Here is a 26063-nt window from a genome sequence, read left to right as displayed (position 1 = left end):
AGGGAAAAAGGAGACTCTTATCTCTTGAAGAGAAGAGTATCAAAGAATTTGTGGACACATTTTAAAACCTCCACAAGTGTATTCTAAATGTTTACAGAAGCTGTAGGCAAATTCTTCCCACATATTTCTTTTATGATACTGTTATTGGTTGAATAGTGAGTGTTTCCTGAAAATTTATGTCCACCTGGCGTCTCAAAATGTGACTTTATTTGGAAATAGACTATTTGCCTATGTAATTAGATACAGATATGAAGACAAGATAATCATGGATTTAGGGTGAGCCCTAAATCTAATGACTGTGGTCCTTATAAGAAGAGGAGAGGGGTTGGGTGCAGTGTGTCTCACGCCTGTAATCCCAGCACTTTGGGAAGCCAAGGTGGGCGGATCATGAGGTCAAGAGATCAAGATCATCCTGGCCAACCTGGTGAAACCCCATCTCTACTGGAAACATAAAAATTAGCTGGACGTGGTGGCAGACGCCTATAGTCCTAGCCACTCGGGAGGCTGAAGCAGGAGAATTGCTTGAACCCAGGAGGCGGAGGTTGCAGTGAGCGGAAATCACACCACTGCACTCCAGCCTGAGCAACAGAGCAAGACTCTGTCTCAAGAAAAAAAAAAAAAAAAGAAGAAGAAGAAGAAGAGGAGAGGACACAGAGAGACACAGGGAAGAAGGCCATATGAAGATATAGGAAGGCCGGGCATAGTTGGCTCACACTTCTAATCCCAGCACTTTGGGAGGCCAAGGTGGGTGGATCACCTGAAGTCAGGAGTTTGAGACCAGCCTGACCAACACAGCGAAACCTAGTCTCTACTAAAAATACAAAAATTATCTGGGTGTGGTGGCGCATGCCTGCAATCCCAACTACTCAGGCGGTTGAGATAGGAGAATCACTTCAACCCAGCACGCTACTGCACTCCAGCCTAGATGACAGAGGGAGACTCTGTCTCACAAAAAAAAAAAAAAAAAAAAAAGGAGAAAGAGATTAGAGTTTTGCTGCCATTAATCAAGGGTGCCAGGAGCCACCTGGAGCTGGAAGGCACAAGGAAGTTTTCTCCCCTAAGACCTTCAAAGGGAGTGTGGCCCTGCCAATATCTTGCTTTAGGCTTCTGGCCTCCACAAGTGTGGAAGAATATATTTCTATTGATTTAAACCACCAAGTTGTGGTAATTTTTTAGGACAGTCCTAGCAAACTAATAGATTTCTACTTAAATTTTCCCTTGAATAATCTTGTCTTATAATTTAACATTATTTAGCCCAACACTCCAATGTTCTTGAAAAAAGAGACTAGAGGCTTATTTATCATATAGTATTTTGTCAGCTGAAAAGCAAAAATAAATTGCGGCTTTTTCTGTGACACAGACTCACTGCTCTTCATAGCATGTAAGAGGATAGTTAACCTGCAGGACAGGCAGCGCAGGATCTCTGTTCCTGAGCAAATGACTAACCAGCTTCTGACTTTGGAAGAAGCAGCAGCACTTAGGCCTTAAGACGGTACTGGGTGCCAGTCTGAGGCAAACTTAAGTATGAAGTCATTGCAGGTCACGGAACACCCAAAATTGATAGTATGACTGACTCTTCATCCTGACACTGGGAAACAATTAACTGGGAGAGGGAGATGATTGAGCCATGTGGTGTATTTTAATTTTACTCAAATTAGATATAATTTGCTCATTTAAAATTTCATGTATGAAAAGTATAGTTTGATAGAATTGGTTTTGTAAGGCATTAGAGAAGAATACTAAAGAGGTTTTGTTATATTTGTTTTTCTTTTTTCCTTTTTTATTTTTTTGCCTTTGGCAAAAGTTTCATGAGTACTAATCTCATCTGTAAGTGAAAAGTATTTATTATTAGGCCCCAGGCTCACATAAATACAGCAGCAGAAGTTTAAGAAACAAAGTAAAATCATTTTGATGATAGGTTTCAACAGATTTTTCCCTCTAATTCCACATGACTTTATACCCATGAGGTTTAGAATTAAACAAGAATGTCAAGTTTTGGAGTTATTTGGGATGTGAATCTTTTAAATGAAAATTGAAGAAAACATTATCAAAGGCCCATGAGTTAAATATAATGAGTTTTAAAGAACACAAATGAAACAGCAAGCTGGGGCACACGTTGACGAACAGGGTCTCACACTGAGAAACAGGGTTTGTGAAAGTGTAAGTGACCCCAAGCCCAGGAAGTTGAAATTCCTATTTGGAATTGTAGCTAACTGGGTGGGGAAATGTGATATTGATACTAGGATATAATAAAAACCAAATGTAAAACTCAGAATACATTTGTCATGATGATGATTATTATTTAAATATATGCTGAATATCAACAGTTCCAGGAGCATGTTACTCTCTTACCCTGTTGAAGGAATCTATGTTACCTGCTTGTTTGGCAATATTAAGAAACTTATTATCTGAGCTTCTCACTGTGAAACATGGCAGAAAAAACAGATCACAGTGTTCTCATGAATGCTGTTTCTGTATTCAGCTATATACTCACATCTATATTCATTCCAACACTTCAGGAATCCAAAGTAAAGCAAATGTGCCATTTAAACAATAACAATTGAAGCACCCACACACTGAAGTACACTTATGCAATAACATAGCTTCACAAATGGAGAAATGGTGGCTGGGAAAAACTAGTTCTATAGAAAAGGAAATATTCCATTGTAAGCCAGAAGATTTTATTTTATTTCTTTCCTATTCCTACCTCTACCGTGCACCAAGTTTTTGTTTATTTAATGACTTTTAAGTTTAAATAATATTTAGGAAATAGAAGTTTTAAAACCTAATGACACATACATGGACAGAATGGAGAGAGAGTAGTCAGGAATGAGTTCAGCACTTAGTAGTCTGCATATAATGTTTCAATAATGTTTTTGGAATATATAAATGAATATGAATAAATGAATGGTCGGGGAATGAACTAATGTATGTACGATTCTTATTTAGATAACGGAGGGAAGGAAGGCCATGTCATGCCATAAGACACAGAACACAGAAGGGAAGATAGGTTTATGTTGAGTTTGAGATTCTTACTATATATACAAGCAGGTCCTGGTGAAACAGGGTGTTTTGACTCTAACATTTTGACTCAATGGACAACTGTTCCTTTGCATATTAATTTGACATATTTGATGAGAATTGCCTATAGTTTTTAAAATAAATTAGTTAAAAATATCTAATATTACTTTTTGAAAATACGTAATGGATGTTAGTGTAGAGATGGCATGAAATAAAACAGTGACTGACAGTGATTGAAACCATTATTTTCTAAATAATCGCCTCTAATTGGAAACACTGAAAACTGCAAAACTTGGCCGAAGAACAATAAACCAAACAATCTACATAAAATAAAACTATCATGTAGTATGATTTGTTAGTAAATAAAATGTGATTAAAGATTTAAGCTTCCTGTGTGCATTTAATTTATAAAATTCAAATTGAGAAAAATTGGTTTGCTTGATTTAAAAAAAGCCCTCAAAGTCAAAGCTGTAACATAATAACAATAGTTTTATGTAATACTATGTACTATCTTTATGACAAGATTGAAACAGAAATAACATTGAGATGAAAGTTATTTTAATAAAATACAACTGAAAATATGCAAATGACAGTGCTGCATATAAAGTTAATCAAGAAATTAAATAGAGTTAACAAAATTTGCTGTGGAACATACTTTATTAACAAAATTTATTTAGGTTAAATTTTATGGTTAAGATGTTTGTGTTCATAAGGACAGCATCTAAACTTTTGTTGGGGATTAAACAGGCAAAGTCAAAACAGCAGAGTCAAAATAAGGAGGTTAAAATACCGTACTTAGCAGCTGGATAAGGGTTTAGAACCCAAGAGAGGGCTAAGGCAGAGATGTAGGTCTGTGAATCATTAGCAAGTATGTGAAGGTCAAAGCCATGGGTATGGATGAACTATTCCAGGAGAAAAGAAGACAGAGAATGCAAGTCCAGGAATCCCCATATTGAGGGGCAAATAAAGGAAGAGTTTGTGATGTGACAAGGAAAAAGAAGATGGTAGTTATGTTTTGCTTCACAGGGCTCCACTCTTCAAGGTAGCAATATTTAACATTGGCTTTCTATTTTTAAACTCTTCTAATTGTAACCCATCTCCATATTCAAGAAAATGTGGGCTATTATTAAACTGAAATTGTAGTGTTTCAGAGGGTAAGCATAACAATCCCATTGTCCTGATGCCCAGGTATCAACTTAGTGTTATCCAGGTATGTCATTTAACCTAAAATTTTGGACCATATTAAACATCAACTTGTCCTACTTTTATTGTTGTCTTACACCTAAAAACAATTTAATCTGTTTAATCTTTTAGTTCTTTGATAGGATAAAGCTCTTCTGGATGCCTGCAAAACATCAACCAGATTTTATATACCTAAGGCATGTACCGCTTCGAAAAGTGCATCTCTTCACGATTATTCAGATGAGTTGCCTTGGCCTTTTGTGGATAATAAAAGTTTCAAGAGCTGCTATTGTCTTTCCCATGATGGTATGAAACTTCTGTCAACTCTTTTTCTCTTTCTCTGATTTGCTGGTCTCTTTGGAAACAAACACATGAACTGAAACTGGAACAACAGAGTCATTTTGAACAATTATTGGAAAATATAACTTTTGGCACTAAAAGTATTGACTAAGATAGGGTTTGAGAATGCCTATGAATTTCAGTGATTCCTATTTTTGTCTCTATCACCCTGAATGTTTGTGGTTGTCTGAATTAATTGAAGCTGGATGGAAAAATGCATCATTCCAAAATTTAACATTAAAGACACTAGCAAATGTGAAAATTAGGAGGATTTTAAAATAGCATTGTATTAAATGTTTCAGGCAAGTTTCAAATACTTCAAAAACTATAGTGAATTTGAATGACTAAATAATTTTGTAATTATTAATATAGATAAGAATGTTCTAGTGTTAATTTAATATAGTATAAACTATTAACTACATGTATTTAAGGAAACAGTCAAATTCATTTTATATGTATATTTTAAATAGCTTATTTAATTGACTCTCATATTGGGTAAAATCATAGTCATTATTTTGGGGATGTAGTAAGAAAAGAAAATGAAGGAAGCAGAAGACTAGATGTTTTACACATATATATCTTTAATTTTTACTTTAATCTCAGGCCTAATAGAAGTTGTTTCTACCAGAAACCATACAGGCAAATCTACACCTCTCGCTTTAATTTTTTTTCCACTTTAAACTAGTTTATTATTTACTTCAGGTGTTAGCCCTGGTATTTGTAAGAAAGTTGATGGACTTGTTGTTCACGAAGCGGGAACTCAGCTGGTTGGATGATTTAATGCCCGAGAGTAAGAAAAGAAACTGGAAGATGCTGAAAAGAAGTAAGAGCAAAATCAATGTTTTGTAAAGAAAGAAAAAAGGAACATAGTAATATTTCTTTGCAAAACTAAATTATTGTTTTTATCTTTATACAGTTGTGTCTTTAGACAGTGATCACTAATAACCACAAGTAGACTAGTTTGGAAGTTTAATGTTTAAAATCATAAAGATGTGAACAGAGAGAGAACGAAGATCTTACAGGAGGAAACCAAATCCTAATGAAATACAGAAATACCTTGTACTAACCCTCCAAATTGTAAGGCTCATTTTTCTGATTCCTTCCCCATGGATGGCGGAAACTTGCTGATACTTAACTATTTCCAAATTATGATCATGCAGTCATTGTTTTGTTGTTACATATGTGAGAATAAAAAGAAGAGACATTATTACTGTTGGCATTTTCCTAGAGAACAGAGTTTTAATCAAAATATTCTAATGAAGAATTATTTATTCTTGAAATACGTGAAATGTTTACTAGGAAAAATGTTGATCTGATTTGCTTTCGAAGTGATTTAAGATTGAGTAGATGTTGGAGAAACTTCTGGAATTTAATTATTTTTATAGGCTACTTATTTATTTTATTCTGTTTTATATAGTATAACATGTATTTTAAGTTTCATGGCATATTTAAAGTTTATATCTAAGCCTGAGTCTATTTTGAAAGCTACTTAATCAACATTTTTTTAAGTATATAAAAATTACAAAGAGTGTAAATGAGGGGAAAATAAGAGCCCATACAATATAAAACAACAAAATTTTCACGTAAATAGAAATGAAATTGAAATAAAATATTCGATGAGAATTACGCTATTTTTCTCTATAAGTAGTCAGTAAATGTATCAACTTTCTATTTTCTCAAACCATAGATATATCTCCTATTTCCTTTGGGGAATTCATTTGCAGATGTTTCGGAGGTCTTAGTCATTTAGTGAGGTCAGATCAGGCTATAAATCAAATGAGGTTTTTTTCTCAGAAATTTCTACCAGTATGGCTACATAATGTGTGATTGGTAATTCCCTTACTCTACATGGTGTTCTATCACTGACAATGGATTCCCACAGATAGAGATTCATCATCATCATGATGTGTCTTAATTCTGTAAGAATATTTCAATTTTTCCAAATATTGTAGACGGCAATACTTAGAATCATACTTCTAGTAATATTAATGTTAACACTAAGGATCATATTATACAATTGTTATTACTTTTGTTCTATTTGATATATTCTTATTTAAATATTAGTGCTTTTTAAGAAAATAATACTTTGAGTCAGGCACAGTGGCTCATGCCTGTAATGCCAGCAGTTTGGGAGGCTGAGGCAGGCAGATCACGAGCTCAGGAGATAAGACCCAACATGGTGAAACCCCATGTCCACTAAAAATACGAAAATTAGCTGGGCATGGTGGTGCACACCTGTAGTCTTAGCTACTCAGGAGGCTGAGGCAGGAGAATCACTTGAACTGGAGGCAGAAGTAAGCCTGGTGACAGAGCGAGACTCCGTCTCAACAAAAAACAACTTTGACTAGGACATTTTGATAGTCTCTATTTCTTTTTAGGGCTTTAGTAAATGTTTGCTTTCATCCTCAGATACTCTTCAAGAAAAATATAGTATAATTGGGCACAAGTTAAATTTAAATAAAATGGACACTAGAACACAGAAATACTAAAACCTTAAATTATCTGTATATGATGTAAATAAAATTATTGACATCAAACACAACACCCAACAAGGTTTAAATTAATTTAATTTTGATGAAAAAGCTCTTGGCTATGGGCTTCCCTTCCTGTCTTTTTGATAATGTCAGAACAGCAGACCCTTGAATAATACAGCATTGTTAATAATGTTGATGAAAAAAAAAAAAAATCCCTGGCCAGGGGCACTGTCTGTATAGAGTTTGCACATTCTCCTCATATCTGTGTGGGTTTTCTCTGGACACTTCAGTTTCCTCCCACATCCCAAAATGTGCCCATTAGGTTCATTGGCGTTCCTACATTGGCTCAGTGTGAGTGAATGTGGGTGTGTGTGTGAGTGTGTGCTGCAAGGGAATAACGTCTTGGCCAGTCTTAGTTCTCATCTTGTACCCTGAGCTGCCAAGATAGGCTCCAGCCACTCTCGACCTTGAACTGGAATAAGTGAGTTGGAAAAGGAATGAATAAATGAATATAAATGACTGTAAAATAAAAATTCATCAAGTATACGATAATCACACAAATGTACAAAAACAATTTGGTATGAAAATGCTCAGTGAACACAGCCATATTTGCTATTGTTTTTGAGGTGCTTGGCGGTAGGTTGTGCTCCTTACAATTTTCACTTTGCAAAGATTTATTCCTTGATTTGATCCATCCCCACTATGACCTCAGTCATTCACTGACTCACCAGAAATTTGTTAATTCGATATCTTACGTGCTTTATTAATTTTTCTTACATGTTTGTATAGCTCACATTTATTTCAATGTTTAATATTAAAAACATTTTGGGTCTTTAGTTAGAAGTTTGGTGATGTTTATGTCACCAGAAATTGCCATAGGAATTTAACTCTTGTTTATATCAATTAGCCTGTAGTAAAATTGATTTTATTTGTTCTTTACTTTACTTAATGTCACAGTCTCCAAGAAGCTTTCAACAACTTTATGTGAGCACTTACTATACTATTAATTATACTCAAGCAGTAACTTATATATGTAATTTTGCTTCATTTTCTGCCTTTTTTTGTTAACTGTTTTATTGCTTCTGGAAAAAAAAAGAACAGAGCCCCAGACATATAATCACCTCTTTCACAGTATTCTCCTTAGATCATACTCATACCGTAAAACATTCTTGCCTTTTAGAAGTTCACAAAATGAAAAATGATATGTAATCTATTATGTAATGTTTAATATTTTTCTGATTGTAATTCAAAGAAAATTTCAGATTCTCCTTTTATTCTTCTGTGAAATAGGAGAGAACAAGCTTAATAATAATTGTGAATTTATTAGAATTTGCCATTCCCACTTCCCAGAACCACTCACATAGCTATGCATATATGGTACTTATATGTGTGTGTGCCATACGCCCATTTTGGAATTTATGAATCTCATAGGGCAGAGAACATATGTAATCAGTGTCTAATGTTTTTATATTATATACCCACTGCACTTTAATGGGCATTTACTGTTCTCTGATTATGAAGATAAAGATTTTGGAAGTAACTAAATATTACTAAATTTCCTAGAACTCATGCTTTCTGAAAAGACACAAAAATAGATTAAAGATTTACTGGGCAATTTTACTGCTAAATCCTTCATATCCAAGTTAGAGGGAAAAGCCTCGTAGTACATTAACTAGGCAGGTTTATAGATCTTTAAAATCTCAAATGGATTAATATGATGATACTTTCATGTGATCCTCAGTACATGGAAAGAAACAAGAAAACCAATAATACAGTCAAAAAATAATCTATAATTGAACAATAAAATACAGCTCTGTCTAGTGCAAAGACAGCTAATTCTTCATCGAACAGGAGAGAAAACAGGAAGTTTAAAGAGTTTCACTTTCTAGCTTAGAATTAGTATTCAAAGAGTATGGTCAGTAAAGACAGTAGGAAGATTTAGGAAGAACTATACTAAAAGTTCAGTTCCTGGTTGATTTTCTACTTGTTTGCCCAGATCTTGGTATTCTATTTTCTTGAGGCTTACAGACTCGGTGGAAGGATGTGATCTTACCGTGGCATCTTATACTAAGGCCCAGTCTTCTAGGAGATTGTGTGTTAAGGTGGTAAATGGACAAGTTCTCCAGAAATGTTGCATTTCTGCAATTGCTCAAATTAATTGAGTAACTTTGATCATGAACTGGCAAGATGGTAAATAGCAGAAATGTCTCAGCTCCCTGAGACTTGAATTTAAAGTAGGCTCACCTCTTGTCCTTTTGATGATAGATACAAGCTTGTACCTTTAGCCTCCAGGATTTTCCTATCAGTAGCCCATTTCTGGTCTTATGGCACTGAGAAAACATTCATTTGACCTTAAAATTCAATAATGAGTTAAGCAGAATAAATAGCTACACAGGCCAGTCCAAGGTCGCAGAGCTTCTGTTCCAAATTTTCATGTACTTCATGCATATGCATATGCATATGCTTCAGTTTTTAGAAAGAAAGGATTATAATCAGGGTAGAAATGAATATTGGAACCCTGACATTTTGCACATTGCTCTGTGTAAAGGGAAGACTGCAGAATCAAATTCTGGATGTCCAAATGTGCTCAGAGTACCAACATGCCTTCCTTCCTACTTAAATATTCTCTAGGCCATTGTACACATTTGACAAAAGGCTACTTACTGTTAAAGGCAGAAAATCCCAGCAGAATGTTTGCTCCTGGGTAGGAGGAAAGGGAGTTAGTGTTGGATAAATCCTAGAAATTCTACTCTGTGGAAGTGATCATGATAGTGATACTTCTTGATTTACCGGGGGTTCACTCTAACATAAACTATAGGGGAAAACAAGAAGAGGGCAAATGGGAACCTGTGATCCCAATGCAGGATCATGAAAAAGGCCAAGAAAACATAAAAGCAATCAAAAACAAATGCAGCCAAACAAATTACAGAGGATGTCTTACTGGTAAGATAGATCAGAATTGGTTATGGATTTGGAAAGCATGGCCAAATTATTACACAGAGAAATACCATTTCTAATTGAATCTTAGGGTGGGGCAAGCATATTCTTCTTCCATAAGCAGTGGTTGCCCAAAGTATGGTTCCAGAACCACTGCCACATCAGCCAACACCTGGCAACCTAGAATGCAAATTCTTGGGCATTACTTCAGATCTATTGAATCAAAACTCTGGGGATGGGGCCAGCCATCTCTGTTAATAAGACCTCCAGGTGATTCTGGTGCTAAAGTTTGAGATAAGTCCTTTCCTAAAACCACAGAATCAAATATAATCTTCTAAATACAAGAATACTCTATCAGAATTTTTTACTTAACAGTAATTTACATAATTACTTAGAAACACAGAATCAAATATTCTGATGAAAAACATATGTCACATTTATGTATTGATATGAACTCTATATGGACCCTCCATTTTTCCTTTTCCACTTTCATTGTTAGTCTTATGTATTGGCTCTTCTATCCGTTGGAAATCATAAGTAATACCTATTATAAAAATAATACTTGAGGTTTTCAAAGATTATATGTTTATGTAATGTTTGCAGCATTGTTTATTCTATTAGTAGTTGAGGAAGAAAATGGTTTGACACTTCTATGTTCTGTAGACTTTGTTTTACTCTTGGGCAAAATAAAAGGGTTGAGCTTAACTTCTGAAGAATCTTCCATTTCTTATGATGTGAATTCTAAAATTGCTGAATATTTTCCCTCTCTAACACTCTAAGCATACTTGTGAATATTGGTCTCTGCTGCCGTTGTTTGTACTTTAAGATATTTGAGGGCTCCTACATAGATACACACTGTGTCTGAAAATGGATGTAGCTGTAAATGTAACCTATTTCACTAAAGGTAATTAAAGGGTAACTATCTTTGTTATTTGTTAAGTATCATGATATATGAATCATAATTTTAATGTTATCACTAAATACAATTCAAATTCATGATGTAATTCGATATGTAACACCCTATTAGCAAACCACACCAGGATTTGACTTCAGTTTATCTCTTCCGCCTCTACTCAGCACAGACTTTTAGCTCCAACCAGGCTCGTTGTTCACTGTCATGCAAACACATCTTATTTATTCCTCACTTTTAGGGTTGGCCTACATTGTTTCCTCCCACCTAGGGTTTCTTCCTTGCTACAACCTTGACTTTGGTACTTTTCATAATGATCCCTTAAATTTTCTGAGAGTCGAGTTTATAGCTTTCTTTTCATTGTTATACACCCAGTACCTAACAGACTACCTGCCCTTGAATGGATCAATTAATAGCCCCTGGATTATTCTTCTTGCTGACTATGTGCATAGCACATAATACATGCTTAATAAATATTTGAGTGTTCTGGAGTAGACTTGTTTTTCTAAGCCTCAGTTTTCTTGCCTTGTACTGGACGTAGCATTAATTGTCCTTCACTTATTTTATATCTGAAAACTGCTTTGGCTATCTTAATTAAAAGGTGACATTTAAATCATAGCATAAACACCCCCCTAGTTAAATTGGTGAACTCTCTCAAAGGTTCTTGGGTAAACTTTCATCATCATCCCCTTAACATCTTCCCCATGTTGTAGCTTCACAGAGAACAATTAAGAGCTGAATGGAACTTGTTTTAAGGTACTTTTCTGACTTTTAAGCTGGCAACTACTCAGTTAGCTTTGTGCTCTCACTGTCTCTTTCTTTTCTGATCTGATTGAGATAACCTAGGTTGTGGCTGTCGTGACGGCTACTGCCTGATTTGACTGCTCCTCCTCAGAAAGCCTCAATTTTTGGCTTTCTCACAGTGCTGCCGGGATGCAGCCGGCCCTCCATCCCCGCGCTCCGGGGCCCACCCAGCTTCCTTCTGGCACTGAAGGCAGCGGCTGCTCTGCCACCCTTCTCTTCAGATAAGCATGGCTTGGAAAAGCTATCTTTAGAGGTGATGAGTTTTTGTTTGGATAGAATTATGACTAGTATAAAGCCCACACATGCTAACAAGCCACAGAGTGCAAAATAATTATTGAAAGCAATTTGAGAGAAAAGTGGAAAATCATCTGAAGAAAAACCAAAATTGTTCCCAAAGCTTTGGTCCAATTTTTTGCTGTTAGATTGAATCTTGAACATTCGTTTTCTGCTGCCAGGTAACCTAAGCACCAACGGCACTGTTCTTCTCTTCAGCTTTTTTTTGCATTTTACTCTTTCTTAAACCATTCTACCTTGCTTCTTGACATTTTACTCTTGATTAGCCAGAAATGATACCATATACCAGGCTTCACCTTTCAGTGGGCAACCAAGGAAAGAATTGCATCTTGTCTTTGCTTATATAGCCTTTGGTATCACTGAGTGTCTACTTTTTATGTCCCTCCATGTACCTTAAGATAACCTTTGCTATAGAAAAAGGAACCTTTTCTACCTGAAATGATGCATATGCTCTGCCCATGACTGCCAGGATGTGCCTACAAGATATATTATGTATGTAATATATTTCATATATTATGACTAACTCAGTTGTAAGGCAAGCCTCAATCTAGGCTGCAGATCAGCTCTGCTAAAATGCCTGAATGGATGATTTCAAACCAATGGTAATCTCCATTCACCTTGACTTAGTTCTGATAGTGTGGCCAAATGACAAGGAGAATAGGCACAATATACAAGTAGAATACATTTGATAGGCCCTAAAAGAAAACTTTCTCCTTTAAGAACACCAAAGAGAGAAAATAAAATTAGTTACCAGAATGCAAAAGGGTAATGCACATGCCATTAGCTTCACAGAGAACAAATACAACACAGGGTTTCTGGGGAAAGCTTCTAAGCATGGAAGTAGCAGAGCTCATGCAGTCTCTGGCATCTCCATTATCCCGAAGCATAGAGCGGGCATAGAGATTCTGTATGCACCACAGCCAAAGTCCCAGGAGAGAGGGGCTTTCCTTGACCAGCATGGGAGAGTACTCCAAGAGAGAAATGAGATCTGCTCCCACATTGCATTGTATGTTCATAGGTTAGCTGAAGAGGCACTAGAAAACACTTGTTTCTTTAGATAACAAGAAATATGGCATGGAATATTCAGACTATGGGATATCCGAGAGGGGGTCAAGGTCTGGTTACCAAGGACACTAGGAAAAGTCTTGCATGCCGGGAATAATAAAATCAGCCAAAGATCAAGGTGTCTCCGGAAGCTGGTTCAGGCCGGCTTAGCTCTGCTAAGCTACTGAAAGAGGAAATGAGCCTTTGGGGTCATCCCTATTTTCTTTCATCAGTTTCCATTTGGGCAGTGGGTCAACTCGTTTTTTATGTTTATAGATCTTAAAATTCCATTTCTGGAGTTAGAACCAGTAGTTCTAACTTTTTAAATGGCCTGAAGTAATTATTTGAACTGACCCATTTTAAATAAATGTATTAAATAAAAGCTACAATCTATAAATAACTGTCTTTTTTTGGTTCATGGAAAAATTTTGATGATAACATTATTTGAAAACGAAACCAGAATTTTTCGGTATGGTAGCCATAAGATTGTCTTCATCCCAAAGATTTAGTTTTAAAATGCTATGTATGAAGAAATGCATGTATGAATATAAAAATCATTTCCACCCTTTGAGGAAAGATGGAATATTGTCATTATAAGAATAAAGTTGAAGTGTAAAACAAAAGCCCAAAACACATCCAAATGGAGTCAAACCTTCCATTTCCTCCTCTCTCAGGACACATCTGTGTTTTGATCCATACAGGAAGATATTAGTATCTTTTACTGTCTCTTTCCAACTCTCGAGAGTAGTGGTTCTTTAAATATGGTCACCAGACCAGCATAATCAACATCACCTGGAAACTTGTTAGAACTAGAACTTCTTATGCCCTCTATACTCCAGGCTTACGGAGTCAGATCTTCTGGGGAATATTGCTAACAAGCCCACCAGGGAATTCCGATGTAAACTGAAGTTTGAGAACCACTGTTCTGAGTATATTTCTCATCTCCTCCTCATAGAACATTCCAGGAATATGATTTCACCTTTATAACAATAAAACTGATTATATCACCCATACATTTTTCTTATGAAGATTAATTTTTTTTAAATATGCTTAGAAATTAACATGTTTTTTATTGAGTGACATGAAGGAGATTGTTGTTAGCATTTAAATTACTTTGTGTTATGAGACTCTCATTAATTACTTATGTTCTTGGTAGCTGATGCTTTATTGAAAGGACCTATGCTAACATTAATAAATGCAAACAGAGTGGAAGGTCTTGAGGTTAATGAGATAATGAAACATTAATCTGTGTTTCTTCTTTAATGTAAAATGGAGACTCATCAGGTTCACTTTATATACTTTACATTTGTCTTTTCAGGAAGAACAAAGTATGCTAGCTATGGAAGATGAGGGCACAGTACAACTCCCATTGGAAGGACACTATAGGTAAGACATAAATTTAAAAACACATCAATTTAAGTAATACGTTGTTATATACTTTATTTAAGAATTTCATACTGTGTAGATCCTCAGAGAGGTTTCTTGAATTTGTATTAGAGTAGAAAGAACTAAGAGTTAGATAACCTGGGTCCTACTACTAAGTTTTGCCAATAATAGCTGTGTGACTATAATCAAATTGCATTACGTGAAGTGAGGCAGGAAGCTGTTGTCTGAAGTCTTTCCTTCTCCTGTTTTATAATGTGTATGGAAGATCCCTTTCATATTCTCAGAAAGTAGTACCAGAAGATAGATCAAGGGTCATTTTTGGTATAAATGACCTAGGTATTCACTAAGTTGATCACAATTAAATGTTTTAACTCTGGGAATTTGCCCCTAAAAAAAGGAATTTCCAAAAAGATAATCTATTTCTTAAGTTAAGTGATTCAGTCATATCAGTCATTTTAGGAAATATTTATGCAATTCTCCAAAATTTGCTAATCTTTATGTACAAAGACATAGCAAAAGAAAGCAAACTACTGAAGTTATAAAGAAAACATTTGCAAACATTTGGCCCAAAATTCTCCCCTCTCTCTCTCTTCTCTGTCTCCCTCTCAATATAGTTTAGTTTAAATAGCTTTCTTGTACAATTCTAAGTATCAATTGGTGCCCAATTTTATAGTCTCAAAGTCTTTATGAATAATTTCAGGTTATGCCAATAAAATGCAGAGACTTTTCCTGAGAAGGGAATTTGTCATAGTGTTAAAACCAAAATAGGAGAGAATTTTCTAGATCTTTAGGGTTTGACTAAAATCATATTCCCTAGAATTAAAAAAATATATAATCATCTCCTACTTAAGAGGGAGCACAAGTATAAAATGTTTTACCTTTTTTCTTTTTTACAACATTTAAATTGTAAAANAATATAGTTTAGTTTAAATAGCTTTCTTGTACAATTCTAAGTATCAATTGGTGCCCAATTTTATAGTCTCAAAGTCTTTATGAATAATTTCAGGTTATGCCAATAAAAATGCAGAGACTTTTCCTGAGAAGGGAATTTGTCATAGTGTTAAAAACCAAAATAGGAGAGAATTTTCTAGATCTTTAGGGTTTGACTAAAATCATATTCCCTAGAATTAAAAAAATATATAATCATCTCCCACTTAAGAGGGAGCACAAGTATAAAATGTTTTACCTTTTTTCTTTTTTACAACATTTAAATTTTAAAATCCTGTTGATTGTTTAGTTGAACCAGCATATTTCCAAGTGTATTCAGTAGAAACCTAGTCTAATGTGGTACCACTCTCAAAAGGGCTGTGTGGTTAAATAAATTTGAAAAAAATGTTCCAAACTGCACTCCAGTTTGAAGATTCACAATGCATATTAGCATATGAAACAATCTAAGTAGTGCTGCATTTTAAAAAAAAATTGTATAGCTGCCTTCAATCAAGTATTTTTAAAAATCTTTTGCTCAGAAGACTCTTCCTCACATAATATCATGAAAAATGTCTATTCCACTTGATGCTTTTTTTAAGAAAGTAGTCAATCTGATGCTTTGAATTACCAGGAAATTATCTTTCTATGAAGACCAAAACAGTTGGAGGATTTAGAGGAACTGAAGAACACATTTCCAGATTGGGCAAGAGAGGGAGACCCAAGGTTTTGCTCCTCTTAAAAGTTGCATTTGTTCCTCTCTTGTGACCTATCACCAATCAGGGTCATATGAAAAGGTGGCATTTGAACAAAGAAGGGGCAGGGTTGCTCCATGTGAAAGGACATGATGAGCAGAGGGAAGAGCAAGGACAAGGCCCCCAGGCAGCACCATGCCCATTGTGTTCCTGAACAGTCAGAAGGCTACTGCATTGGTCCTGGAAAGGAATGAGCAGGGGTGCAGTAGCAGGAGGTGAAATCAGAGTGAGGTGGGGACAGAGCCTTTAGGCCATTATAAGGACTTGGCATTGACTCTGAGTGACTGGGAGCCACTGCAAGGTCTGAGCAAAGGAGGGAAGTAATCTGGATTTTATGATGTTAGGGGCAAGAGTTTAAGCCATGGACATGTGGAACCCATTCTCTGTAATTTGAAATGAATTAAGAATACCACAGGCCAAATCGGTATCCATACAACTAGCATATTTTCTTTAGATTTTTTTATTTTTCACAGATTGTTTTCAATAATTAAGAGAAATATTCAATACTTCTCCATTTTAATTATCAAAACACTGTACAATAAACAAATTGGGGCATATACATACAATGGAACATTATCCAGGTTTAAAAAGGAGGAAATTCTGACATATGCTACAACATGGATGAACCTTGAGGATATTATACTAAATGAAATAAGTCAGTCACAAAAAGACACATACTGTATGATTCTGCTTATATGAGGCACTTAGAGAAGTCAGAAACCTAGAGACAGAAAGTGGAATGGTGGTTGCCAGGGACTGGAAGGAAGAGGAAATGGAGAGTTATGGTTTAGTAGGTATGGAGTTCCAGTTTTATAGGATAAAAAGAATTCTGGAAATGGACGGTGGTGATGGTTGCACAACATTATGAATGTATTTAATAACCCTGAAATGTACTTTTAAAAATAGTTAAGGTAGTACATTTTATGTTGTGTGTATTTTACCACAATTTAAAATTGGGAAAATGCTCTTCGTAGATATATGATTTTCTTATATTTAGTTTCTGTCATTGAAAAACTGAAGTTACTATGTAATGCTTATTATTTCATTTGGGGAAACTCCTGTCTAGAGATGATCCATCTGTGATCAATATATCTGATGAAATGTCAAAGACTGCCTTGTGGAGGAACCTTCTGATTACTGCCGATAACTCAAAAGATAAGGAGTCAAGCTTTCCTTCTAAAAGGTTTGGATTTTAAAATAATAAGAATTTATACTAATTCCAGTTGTTTTTTGACATAAACCATAAGCAAAAGAATAATATTGGTTTCCATCAAATTTAAATCTAAAATATTCCAGAAAATTATTTCTGAAAGTGGGTATAAATTGTAATTATTTCAAATGTTGGTATGTTTTTCAACATCTCCCTTTCAAATTAATAACTTACTCCAAAGCTATTACTGTGGTGCGGGAACTGTGCTAGAAATGAGTCACAATGCATGACATTTTTGGACATTCATCTTGGCCTACTATTTTTCAGTATGATTTTATTTTATTCCCTCATCACTCACTTCCCCCAGGACCCCTTTGGATGTCTGGCCACATTTTGCACTCCTTTATTTTCCCTTTTTTAGACTGATATGCATTATGTGTGTTTTTATATTTATATTTTATAAATATGCATACATGTTTATATTTAGTGTAGCCCTAGTCCTGATTCCAACACCCTGAAAAGTCTTCCCTAAACTTCTTATCCCAAAACTTTCAACTCCTGAAAGTTCTATCCTTTCTTACTTCTCTGTATGTAAACGTACAAACAACTCCTGCAGTTGTGGATGGTAGTTTTAAGTGCATGCTGGGGGAAGAGTGTGTCCCTAAATATCAACAGTCATCATAGGATTTCCAGCTGAATTTTCCAGGATTTATAAATAAGAGTTCAAATCACCCAGTCTAGATGCTGATCTGAAGAAAAAGGAATTCGTATGTTTTGCTAATATCTCTTTTTGTTAGAGAGTGATTGAGGGATTTGGGACAGTGTTTACTGTAATTATTAAGTTCCTTTATTTTCATAACCTTAAATTAACTTTTCTACTTAATTTTATATTACATTTTTGTCATAAGCTCCCCTTCCTAATCACTCTAGAAGCTGATTCCCCAAAGGTAAGACCCTCTCCCTCAAACCTATTCCTTGGTTGCATTTCCTTATGTTAAATGGTGTCTTCTAGAAACCTGGTCAGTCTATGTCCTCTGTGTGAGTTTTGGGGAGGCAAAAGGCATGGAGAGTGTTGGGCTCAGATCCAGTAGCAGACTAAGTTTGATGGTATTTCTGTAACGACTTAGCTCTTTAAGTTAGTCTGAAACTTGAATAAACTTTATTCCTTCCTTGATTTATACAGATGCATCATGTATAATCAAAAAGTTTCACAGAACTATAGTTAGTAATGGCATCAAATTTATGGATAGGGAAAATTAAATTTGTCCCTTTAAGAGATTGAAAAGCTCACTGGGTGCAGTGGCTCATGCCTGTAATCCCAGCATTTTGGGATGTCAAGGTGGGCAGATCACTTGAGGTTAGGAGTTCAAGACAAGCTTGGCCAACATGGTGAAATCTCCTCTGTACTAAAAATACAAAAAAAAAAAAAAAATAGCCAGGCATGGTGGTGGATGCCTGTAATCCCAGCTATTTGGGAGGCTGAGGCAGGAGGATCGCTTGAGCCCAGGAGGCAGAGGTTTCAGTGAGCTGAGATTGTGCCACTGACTCCAGCCTGGGCAATAGAGACTCTATCGGAAAAAAAAAAGAGAGAGAGAAATTACAAAGCTGAGAGCCTCCATTATGTACCACCATGGCTCCAAACTGGCAAGCTGTATCTCACTTCATGAGACATCACTGGAAACAGGGGCAAGAGAAAGAGGCTACATTAGACTTGGAGAATATATCTCTTATTGCTGGTTTTTGTCACCCCAAAATGGCATGCTGCTTCAGTGTCATCTCTATACCAAACAGTATAAACAAGACAAGACAAACAGCAGGTGTATAGACTCTTCATCCCAGAAGCTGGGAATTAGTTCTCTCTCTCTCTCTCTCTCTCTCTGTCTCTCTCTCAACCACCTTTAATATTTACTACAAATAAAGATACTATATTAATAAATAACTCAATGGGCTCCCTCTCAAAGACTTTTGGTTGGTGTTTTCTGTCTTAATAGGACTTTAAAACTTTCATGTATTTCTTTGCTTGGCTCAGAACAAAGTAACATTTTATTCTAAAACATACTATAACTTCCTTTCTCAAAGATCCTTGCTACAGTTCTGATAAATATTTCTCATAGTAATTCTCTGTTTTGCTAGTACTTTTGAAGAAAATCAGAATTATGAGAAGGACAGTTTCTCAAGCCCATTGCAATGTGTACTTGTCACATGAAAAATATGACATTTCTCTGATTTTTTAAAAAAATGTTAAATCCAGGCTTATGAGCTCAAAATAAAATGCCTTTGATATGTGGAGAATTTGAAACAATCAAACCTGTAAAATTTTTTCTTCCTGTATTATATGGATTCAAAGTCCACAGTGGGTTCACGCTAGTGAACAATATAATGTGCTTTAAAGCAGGTCCAATTTTCAATAGACTATCCTTTATCTTTAGATGGAACTACTTGTCTCTTACAATTTAAATGTATTTTCACTAATGTGAGGTTCAAACTATTGTAGAATGAAAGTTTATCCAGCTTTCCTTACCTTTTGATGTGATCACATTTGTGGTTTTCCATGTGAGAAACATCCTTGGTAGGTAGTTAATCTCTTTTATCCTCATTACAGTAGAAACTCTGGCAGAAAGTATATGACTTACAGAATTCTTTTTTTTTTTTTTTTTTTTGAGACGGAGTCTTGCTCTGTCGTCCAGACTGGAGTGCAGTGGCCAGATCTCAGCTCACTGCAAGCTCCGCCTCCTGGGTTTACGCCATTCTCCTGCCTCAGCCTCCCGAGTAGCTGGGACTACAGGCACCCGCCATCTCGCCCGGCTAGTTTTTTGTATTTTTTAGTAGAGACGGGGTTTCACCATGTTAGCCAGGATGGTCTCGATCTCCTGACCTTGTGATCCGCCCGTCTCGGCCTCCCAAAGTGCTGGGATTACAGGCTTGAGCCACCGCGCCCGGCCCATGACTTACAGAATTCTAAAACCACTGATACTAATAAGGCTCCCAAAGCCACTTCCTTTTCATGGTATCTGTTAAAGGCTTTAAAACATCATGACCAGGAGCTGTGAAAATTTAGTACCTGGTAGAGTATCCATTGGCAAAAAGAGGCCCAAAGAGCAGGTTACTAGGGTCTGTATCTCCTGAGTCCTGAGCTGGCATCCATGCAACCTTTGACACCCCCCATTCTGAGTTATTTTCCATCCTGTGCTATAATATGTGTCAGAGAAGCCTAGAAACCTGTTTTCATGGAATTTTGAATCCAAGTTATATTTTCTCAATTATATCATTCACTTTTTGTTGTCAAAAATATTTTATCTAGTTTAACTGACAGTAGAATCTAAGAACTAACTGCAAATTCTGTCTTATCTGAAGGATGTCTAATTTTGATCCTGATGTCATACATAACGTGTGACAAGAGCCTCTGCAGCGTATTAAATGGGCTGGTGAAAATAGGGCTCATTAACGACCACATTGCATCAGAACAGGTTAACAACTGATCCATTTGATAAAACCCATACCCAAGATCAGTGTGTCTGGAGAAGGTCCTTGGCAATGTGAGGAAAAGCAGCACTTAGCTTTGCCTTGGTGACAGCGGCTAGTCTCTGGGACTATCCGCTCTACCCCCCAACACCCACCCCTGCACTCCCCCACCACCTTTTTCTATCCCAGATTCTCTTTCTTTGTTCTGATTGCCTAGGCTTGGGCTCTCTCATGACTTCTTGGAAATATTATTCATAAAAACGACTTTAGGCTGGGCGCGGTGGCTCACACCTATAATCTCAGCACTTTGGGAGGCCGAGGCGAGCGGATCACTTGAGCTCAGGAGTTGAAGACCAGCCTGACCAACATGGTGAAACCCCATCTCTACTAAAAATGCAAAAATTAGTTGGGTATGGTGGTGCACACCTGTAATCCCACCTACTCAGGAGGTGAAGGCAGGAGAATCACTTGAATCTGTGAGGCAGAGGTTACAGTGAGCCAAGATTGTGCCACTGCACTCCAACCTGGGCAACAGAGCAAAACTCTGTCTCAAAAACAAACAAACAAAACAAAAACAAACAAAAAACCACTATTTTAGCGACATTAAAAAGTAATAGTTTCACAGTTTACTTAGCACCGGGTCACTTTTTGCCCTCTCTTAAAATATTACTTCCTTATATTTTAAATTTTAACTCCTCAAAGGCAGGGACACTCTTATCTATCTTGTATTCCTAGGTCATTGTGGAGTTCCTGGCATATAATAGATATGTATGTTTATTACGATGACAGATAACAGATGCATAATACATGCCTGTTACAATGAAAGCTTAAAATTGATTGACCTCCACAAAAGTGAACGTAACAAGTAATTCAGAACAATAGATCCTAGAGGTCTTGAGCTGGTTATAAAATTTCTGCTTCATAGTTTGTGAAATCTAATCTGATACCAAAACTATGGTTATGATGAAGAGGGAAAAAAAACCCCAGTCTTTTAATAGGTTATTGTTTTGTAACCAAACAACCAAAGCAGGGAATCAGGAGGAAGCACATCTGTGGATCAAATTGATATTATGAATCTTTTTATTTACGGCTTGGTGACTAATAGTGCCACTTGGAACACATTCATTTATCAAAAGGTTATGGAACACCTCCTACGTTTCAAAGTATTGTGCACACAATAATTGCACATGTATAGAGACCAGTATGTTTCTGTCCTATAATCTCCTACAGATAGGATCTGTTATTCTATCTTTCAAAAAAATAAGAGTTCATTGGAATTGGGAATACCAGCCTCAGAATTCTGGAATTCACACTACAAGAGAACCTAGAGGCCATCTAGTCCAAAACCAGTTTTATAGATGAAGAAACCAAGTCTCAGAGAGATTAAAAAACTAGTCCAAGGTCATGCAGCTCATTCTGAGCTTCTGAAAACTGAACCTAGATCTTCCAACACCCAGCCCAGTGCTCCCCTTTTTCATTGACTTTGTTTGGCAGAAGAGACTGGAAGGCAGGTAGAGCTTAAGGAAAAGTTAATTTGGAAAGCAGGAGAGCAGACACTTGTCATATAAAAGGAACTTAAAGTAGAAGAAAGTGAGTCATACAGATAGAGGAGTTAAAAATACGAGTTAAGGCTCTCAACACATCATGTGCACACTGTCATCTTTTCTCATGGAAGGAGAAAAGAAAAGGGAGAAAAGTTGCTTTGCTCTGACCTGTAAGTAGTATGTGCTGAGAAGCGTGGCAGGCACAAACCCGGGCGCCATAGACACGCGCTCACACCAGCTCTCAGAGCTGGCAGTGTGCCACAGATGGCAGAAGCTCCGGCACTTCTTACCTGATGGTGCCGGGTGGTGGTGACAACTGAGAAGGGCTGTTTCTAGCTTGAATTGGAGGAAAAACAATTTAAAAAACATACTCTTAGAATGTGTCTAAGTTATTGACCACTTAGAAAGCTGCACAGGAGTCCCAATAGAAAAATGGAGTTTTATTACTTTATTACTTGGAGAAGAGTTATAAAACCAAGGGTGCAGCCCATCATCAAGTGTTTCATAAATTTATATTAAGGACCGAAGTTAATAGTAAAAATGTATGGATTCTTCCAACCCAGGGCCTTAGTAGCTGGCTATGGGCTGCCCTTTGTGTCAGCAGTGGGGAGGGTCACATAGAAGCCTCAGATGAGGAGGGTTTTGCTGTGCGCTGCAAGTATCAGGGAGAAAGCATTTCTGCCCTCTCTGGAACATGGTGTGAACTTCATCCCTGTAATGACATTATTTGAATTTTCCATGAAAACTATCAGCATGAGAGTAAGAAAACTATACAATGGAAAAACCAAATAGACAAATAGACAAAAATGGTAGAGTCACGTGACCAGTTTGCTCAAAGTTTGGTAAAGTTAATGAGAGGGTGAGATTAAACAGAAGCCATTTGGGAATGAGTTTATCTGAGAATGAATGAGTTTTTCTGAGAAGCATCATTCCTCTGATGTACAGAGTAAAGGTTTGTCTGTAAAAAGATAGCACAGGTGTCTGGAGAGCAGCGTGCATGGTAACCTGTCCTCCAGGCCAGTGGAGCTATCTGTCTAACCTGGTCAAGGTACAGTCTTCATCAAAGGTCAAGATCCAGTCCATGCACAAGAGAGGAGCCATTTGCAGCAGAGCCCAGAAATGCCTCCTGCGACATCTTGTTTGTGTCATTTACTAGAGTTGGCGCTGTCTTAAGTTGGGGGCATGGCTGACATTTCCAACAATCATCAGTGAGTCACTTGCCCAAATGAGGACCATGGTATTAATCTTGCATGTTTCTGGAACTGTTTAAAAAATGTCTGATTTTTGTTGTTTATTGTCTGTTTTTGAATATCCCCTTCTCTGCAGTTCTTGGTTTCTATCTCACTGAGTGCAGAGGATTTTAATTGTTGCTGTCTATCTGTGCTTCGCAGCATGAGAGAGCAATGCCTAAGGGCTCTTGTGGTGCTTTGGGGTTGACGGGTTTTAAGTCTGAGCAAGCAGACCTCATTGTAGCCATGCTGGATTGGAGTAATAAATGTCTCCTTTTTTTCCTTCTGTAGCATTGAAAGCCGAAAAGAGAAGAAAGCTGACTCAGGGAAAGGTGTTGACAGGGAGACTTGTCTATGACTCGATCTTCAATTTATTTTTTACATATATATGAGAAGAGTGTCACAATTATTAATAAAACTGCTTTGATCATGTAGTGTAAATTCTGTCCCTCAACCCAAATCCACCTTCACACTGTAAGTAGTGCAATACTTGTTTCATTTCCGTGTTTAAACTTCTGAGCAGTGAGACACCCCTGTGAGCAGATACAACAGCCAAGGCAAGAATCTGTGTGTTCCTTGCTGTACCTTAGACATTTGTAAACTGGATTCTGATTGTCAGTTTTATGAGAGCAATAGCTTCCTTAAAGAGATAAGTCATATTTACCTAGTTTGTATTTTCCTACTTTAGTGACCTGAAGATGCCTGATAATTTAATTCAGAAGAATTTTGAAAGGTTGTCCTACTTCTTTTAGTTTTATAGCTTAGTATTAGTGACTTATTTCAAAAGACCCAAATCAAAAAGTTAGTTTGAAAGCATTTTTTAATAATTGTATTTATGCATTTCCTTGATTTAATATGATACATTTAATACTTAACAATTTATATGTAACTAAAACTTAAAGTCACTTGAAAAAATATATAGAAACCTATTTACAACTTGTTAAGGAGAATCAGACATAATGCAGAGTTAAGTAGTATTTGCTTAAAATTCAAGTTGTGACTAATGATCAAATACTAGGCTTGTACGAAATGCTTTAGAAAAACTTTGTAATGGTTTTGTGGGATTTTTCAATATAAACCTTCATCAGAAATATGCTACATTTGTCTCCCACTGACAACAGATGTTTTCCAAATAAACATATACTTGTGGAATGCCACATGGTGAATCATTGTATGTGAAATTCCACTCCTGTACAGTTACTCTGCGGCTAATGGTCATGCACTGCTTAATGCTGGTCCTGAATCATGTTCTCATGTTAGACCAACAGGTGTCCAATTGTCATTTTTTTCTGCAGTTTTTTTTCCACTTTTAAATTAAATGCATGTTGTGGAAAAACAGTCTTTTAAAATAAAATTTCAGATTCTATTTGAGAAGGTTCTGTAGATATTTCAGTCCATATAAAATAATACATCTTTACTAAACTTATATAAGGGGAGAGAAAGTTAAGAAGTTTTGGACATTACTAAAAATACAGTATTTCATTTCACTTTCAATGAATGTGAAGTTAATAAAACTAAATCTCATAATGCTCTTGCTTCCTAAGAGTGAGCAGTAATCATCAACTTTATAATACTCCAATATTCCGTTACAATAATTCAGAGCCCTGTGGCTTTTACAGACTGTTAATTATGTACTCTGCTTGGAAGTGTACATGAAAAGTAAGGAAAAGTTCCTCTTGTGATTAAACTAATGAGAGGAAATAAAATCAACAAAGCCTCCATTAAGTTCTACATTTTGATACCTTTTAAAAATTCCCCTCACAATTCTTTAAGGAGCCCCCCTTTTTATGGAACATGAGCCTAAAATTTATAGAAAGAAGAATTTTAAGTTAATAAAGTTCGTATTTATAAGTGCTGAAAAAATACAGAAACTTTCTGTTCCAAATGTGTTGCCTTTGTGTATTTTATAATACAGATACAACATTGTAAACATTTTCATTGTTTTATGATTTAGCCAGTGATTCCCCAAAGCAGTCTCTTAGTGTTTTAATATATTAATAACTGTTCTGTTGAAGATGATCATAGTGAATTTAAATCTTCACATGATCACCTATTTGAATAAGCAATCATATCCAAGGAAATTCTGTATTTCTGAGTATTTTTATAGTCATTTTGTTCTTGTGTGAATTTTAAAGCTATACCTATGTTAATCCTAATATTTTGAAATCATATAAAATATAAGAAAAATGTAATATTATATATTTACTTCTAATTTCAGATTCCTGGTCAAAATTACTGAATATCTTGAATGTAATTTAGCGAAAAGTTTAAGTAATGTGTAAATGTGACTAGGATATTGTGTTTTTCACAATTAAGAAATGTTATGTGGAAATAAATATTTATCCTAACTAATTTCCTTGCACATTTTAAATTGTGATACAAAGTGTCTTGTCTTTTTTCTTTGTTTTAATTAGTAAATCAGTGTAAAACATTTTGATTGTTTGAATATACTATTTAAATTTAGACACCCCCAAAGCTAAGAACTCTTGGTGATATAAACAATTTAAGAGTATGTTTCAAGAGTAAACAATTTGAACTTTATGAACAGAAGATTATGAGAACTATATAAGGATATATCTACTCATTTTTCCAGACATGGGTGCAGATG

The 26063-nt window shown here is 35.9% G+C and overlaps 1 protein-coding gene across 1 annotated transcript in view; it reads left to right on the top strand.

The window, feature by feature from the left end:
• The window catches only part of SLC4A10 (solute carrier family 4 member 10), a 304764-nt gene extending 278938 nt beyond the window's left edge, over nt 1-25826 (top strand). The window contains 8 exon segments of the mRNA XM_017855802.1: nt 4336-4509; nt 5245-5335; nt 5338-5365; nt 9835-9959; nt 11787-11920; nt 14324-14391; nt 17137-17253; nt 23747-25826. Of these exon segments, the coding sequence (XP_017711291.1) occupies nt 4336-4509; nt 5245-5335; nt 5338-5365; nt 9835-9959; nt 11787-11920; nt 14324-14391; nt 17137-17253; nt 23747-23813 (804 nt within the window). The 3' untranslated portion in view covers nt 23814-25826.
• Nucleotides 25827-26063: the final 237 nt, after the last annotated feature.

Source organism: Rhinopithecus bieti, unplaced genomic scaffold (genome assembly GCF_001698545.2).
Source record: "Rhinopithecus bieti isolate Rb0 unplaced genomic scaffold, ASM169854v2 scaffold_40377, whole genome shotgun sequence".
In the NCBI taxonomy this organism is placed as follows: domain Eukaryota; kingdom Metazoa; phylum Chordata; class Mammalia; order Primates; family Cercopithecidae; genus Rhinopithecus; species Rhinopithecus bieti.
This window is presented reverse-complemented; position numbering and strand designations above follow the sequence as displayed.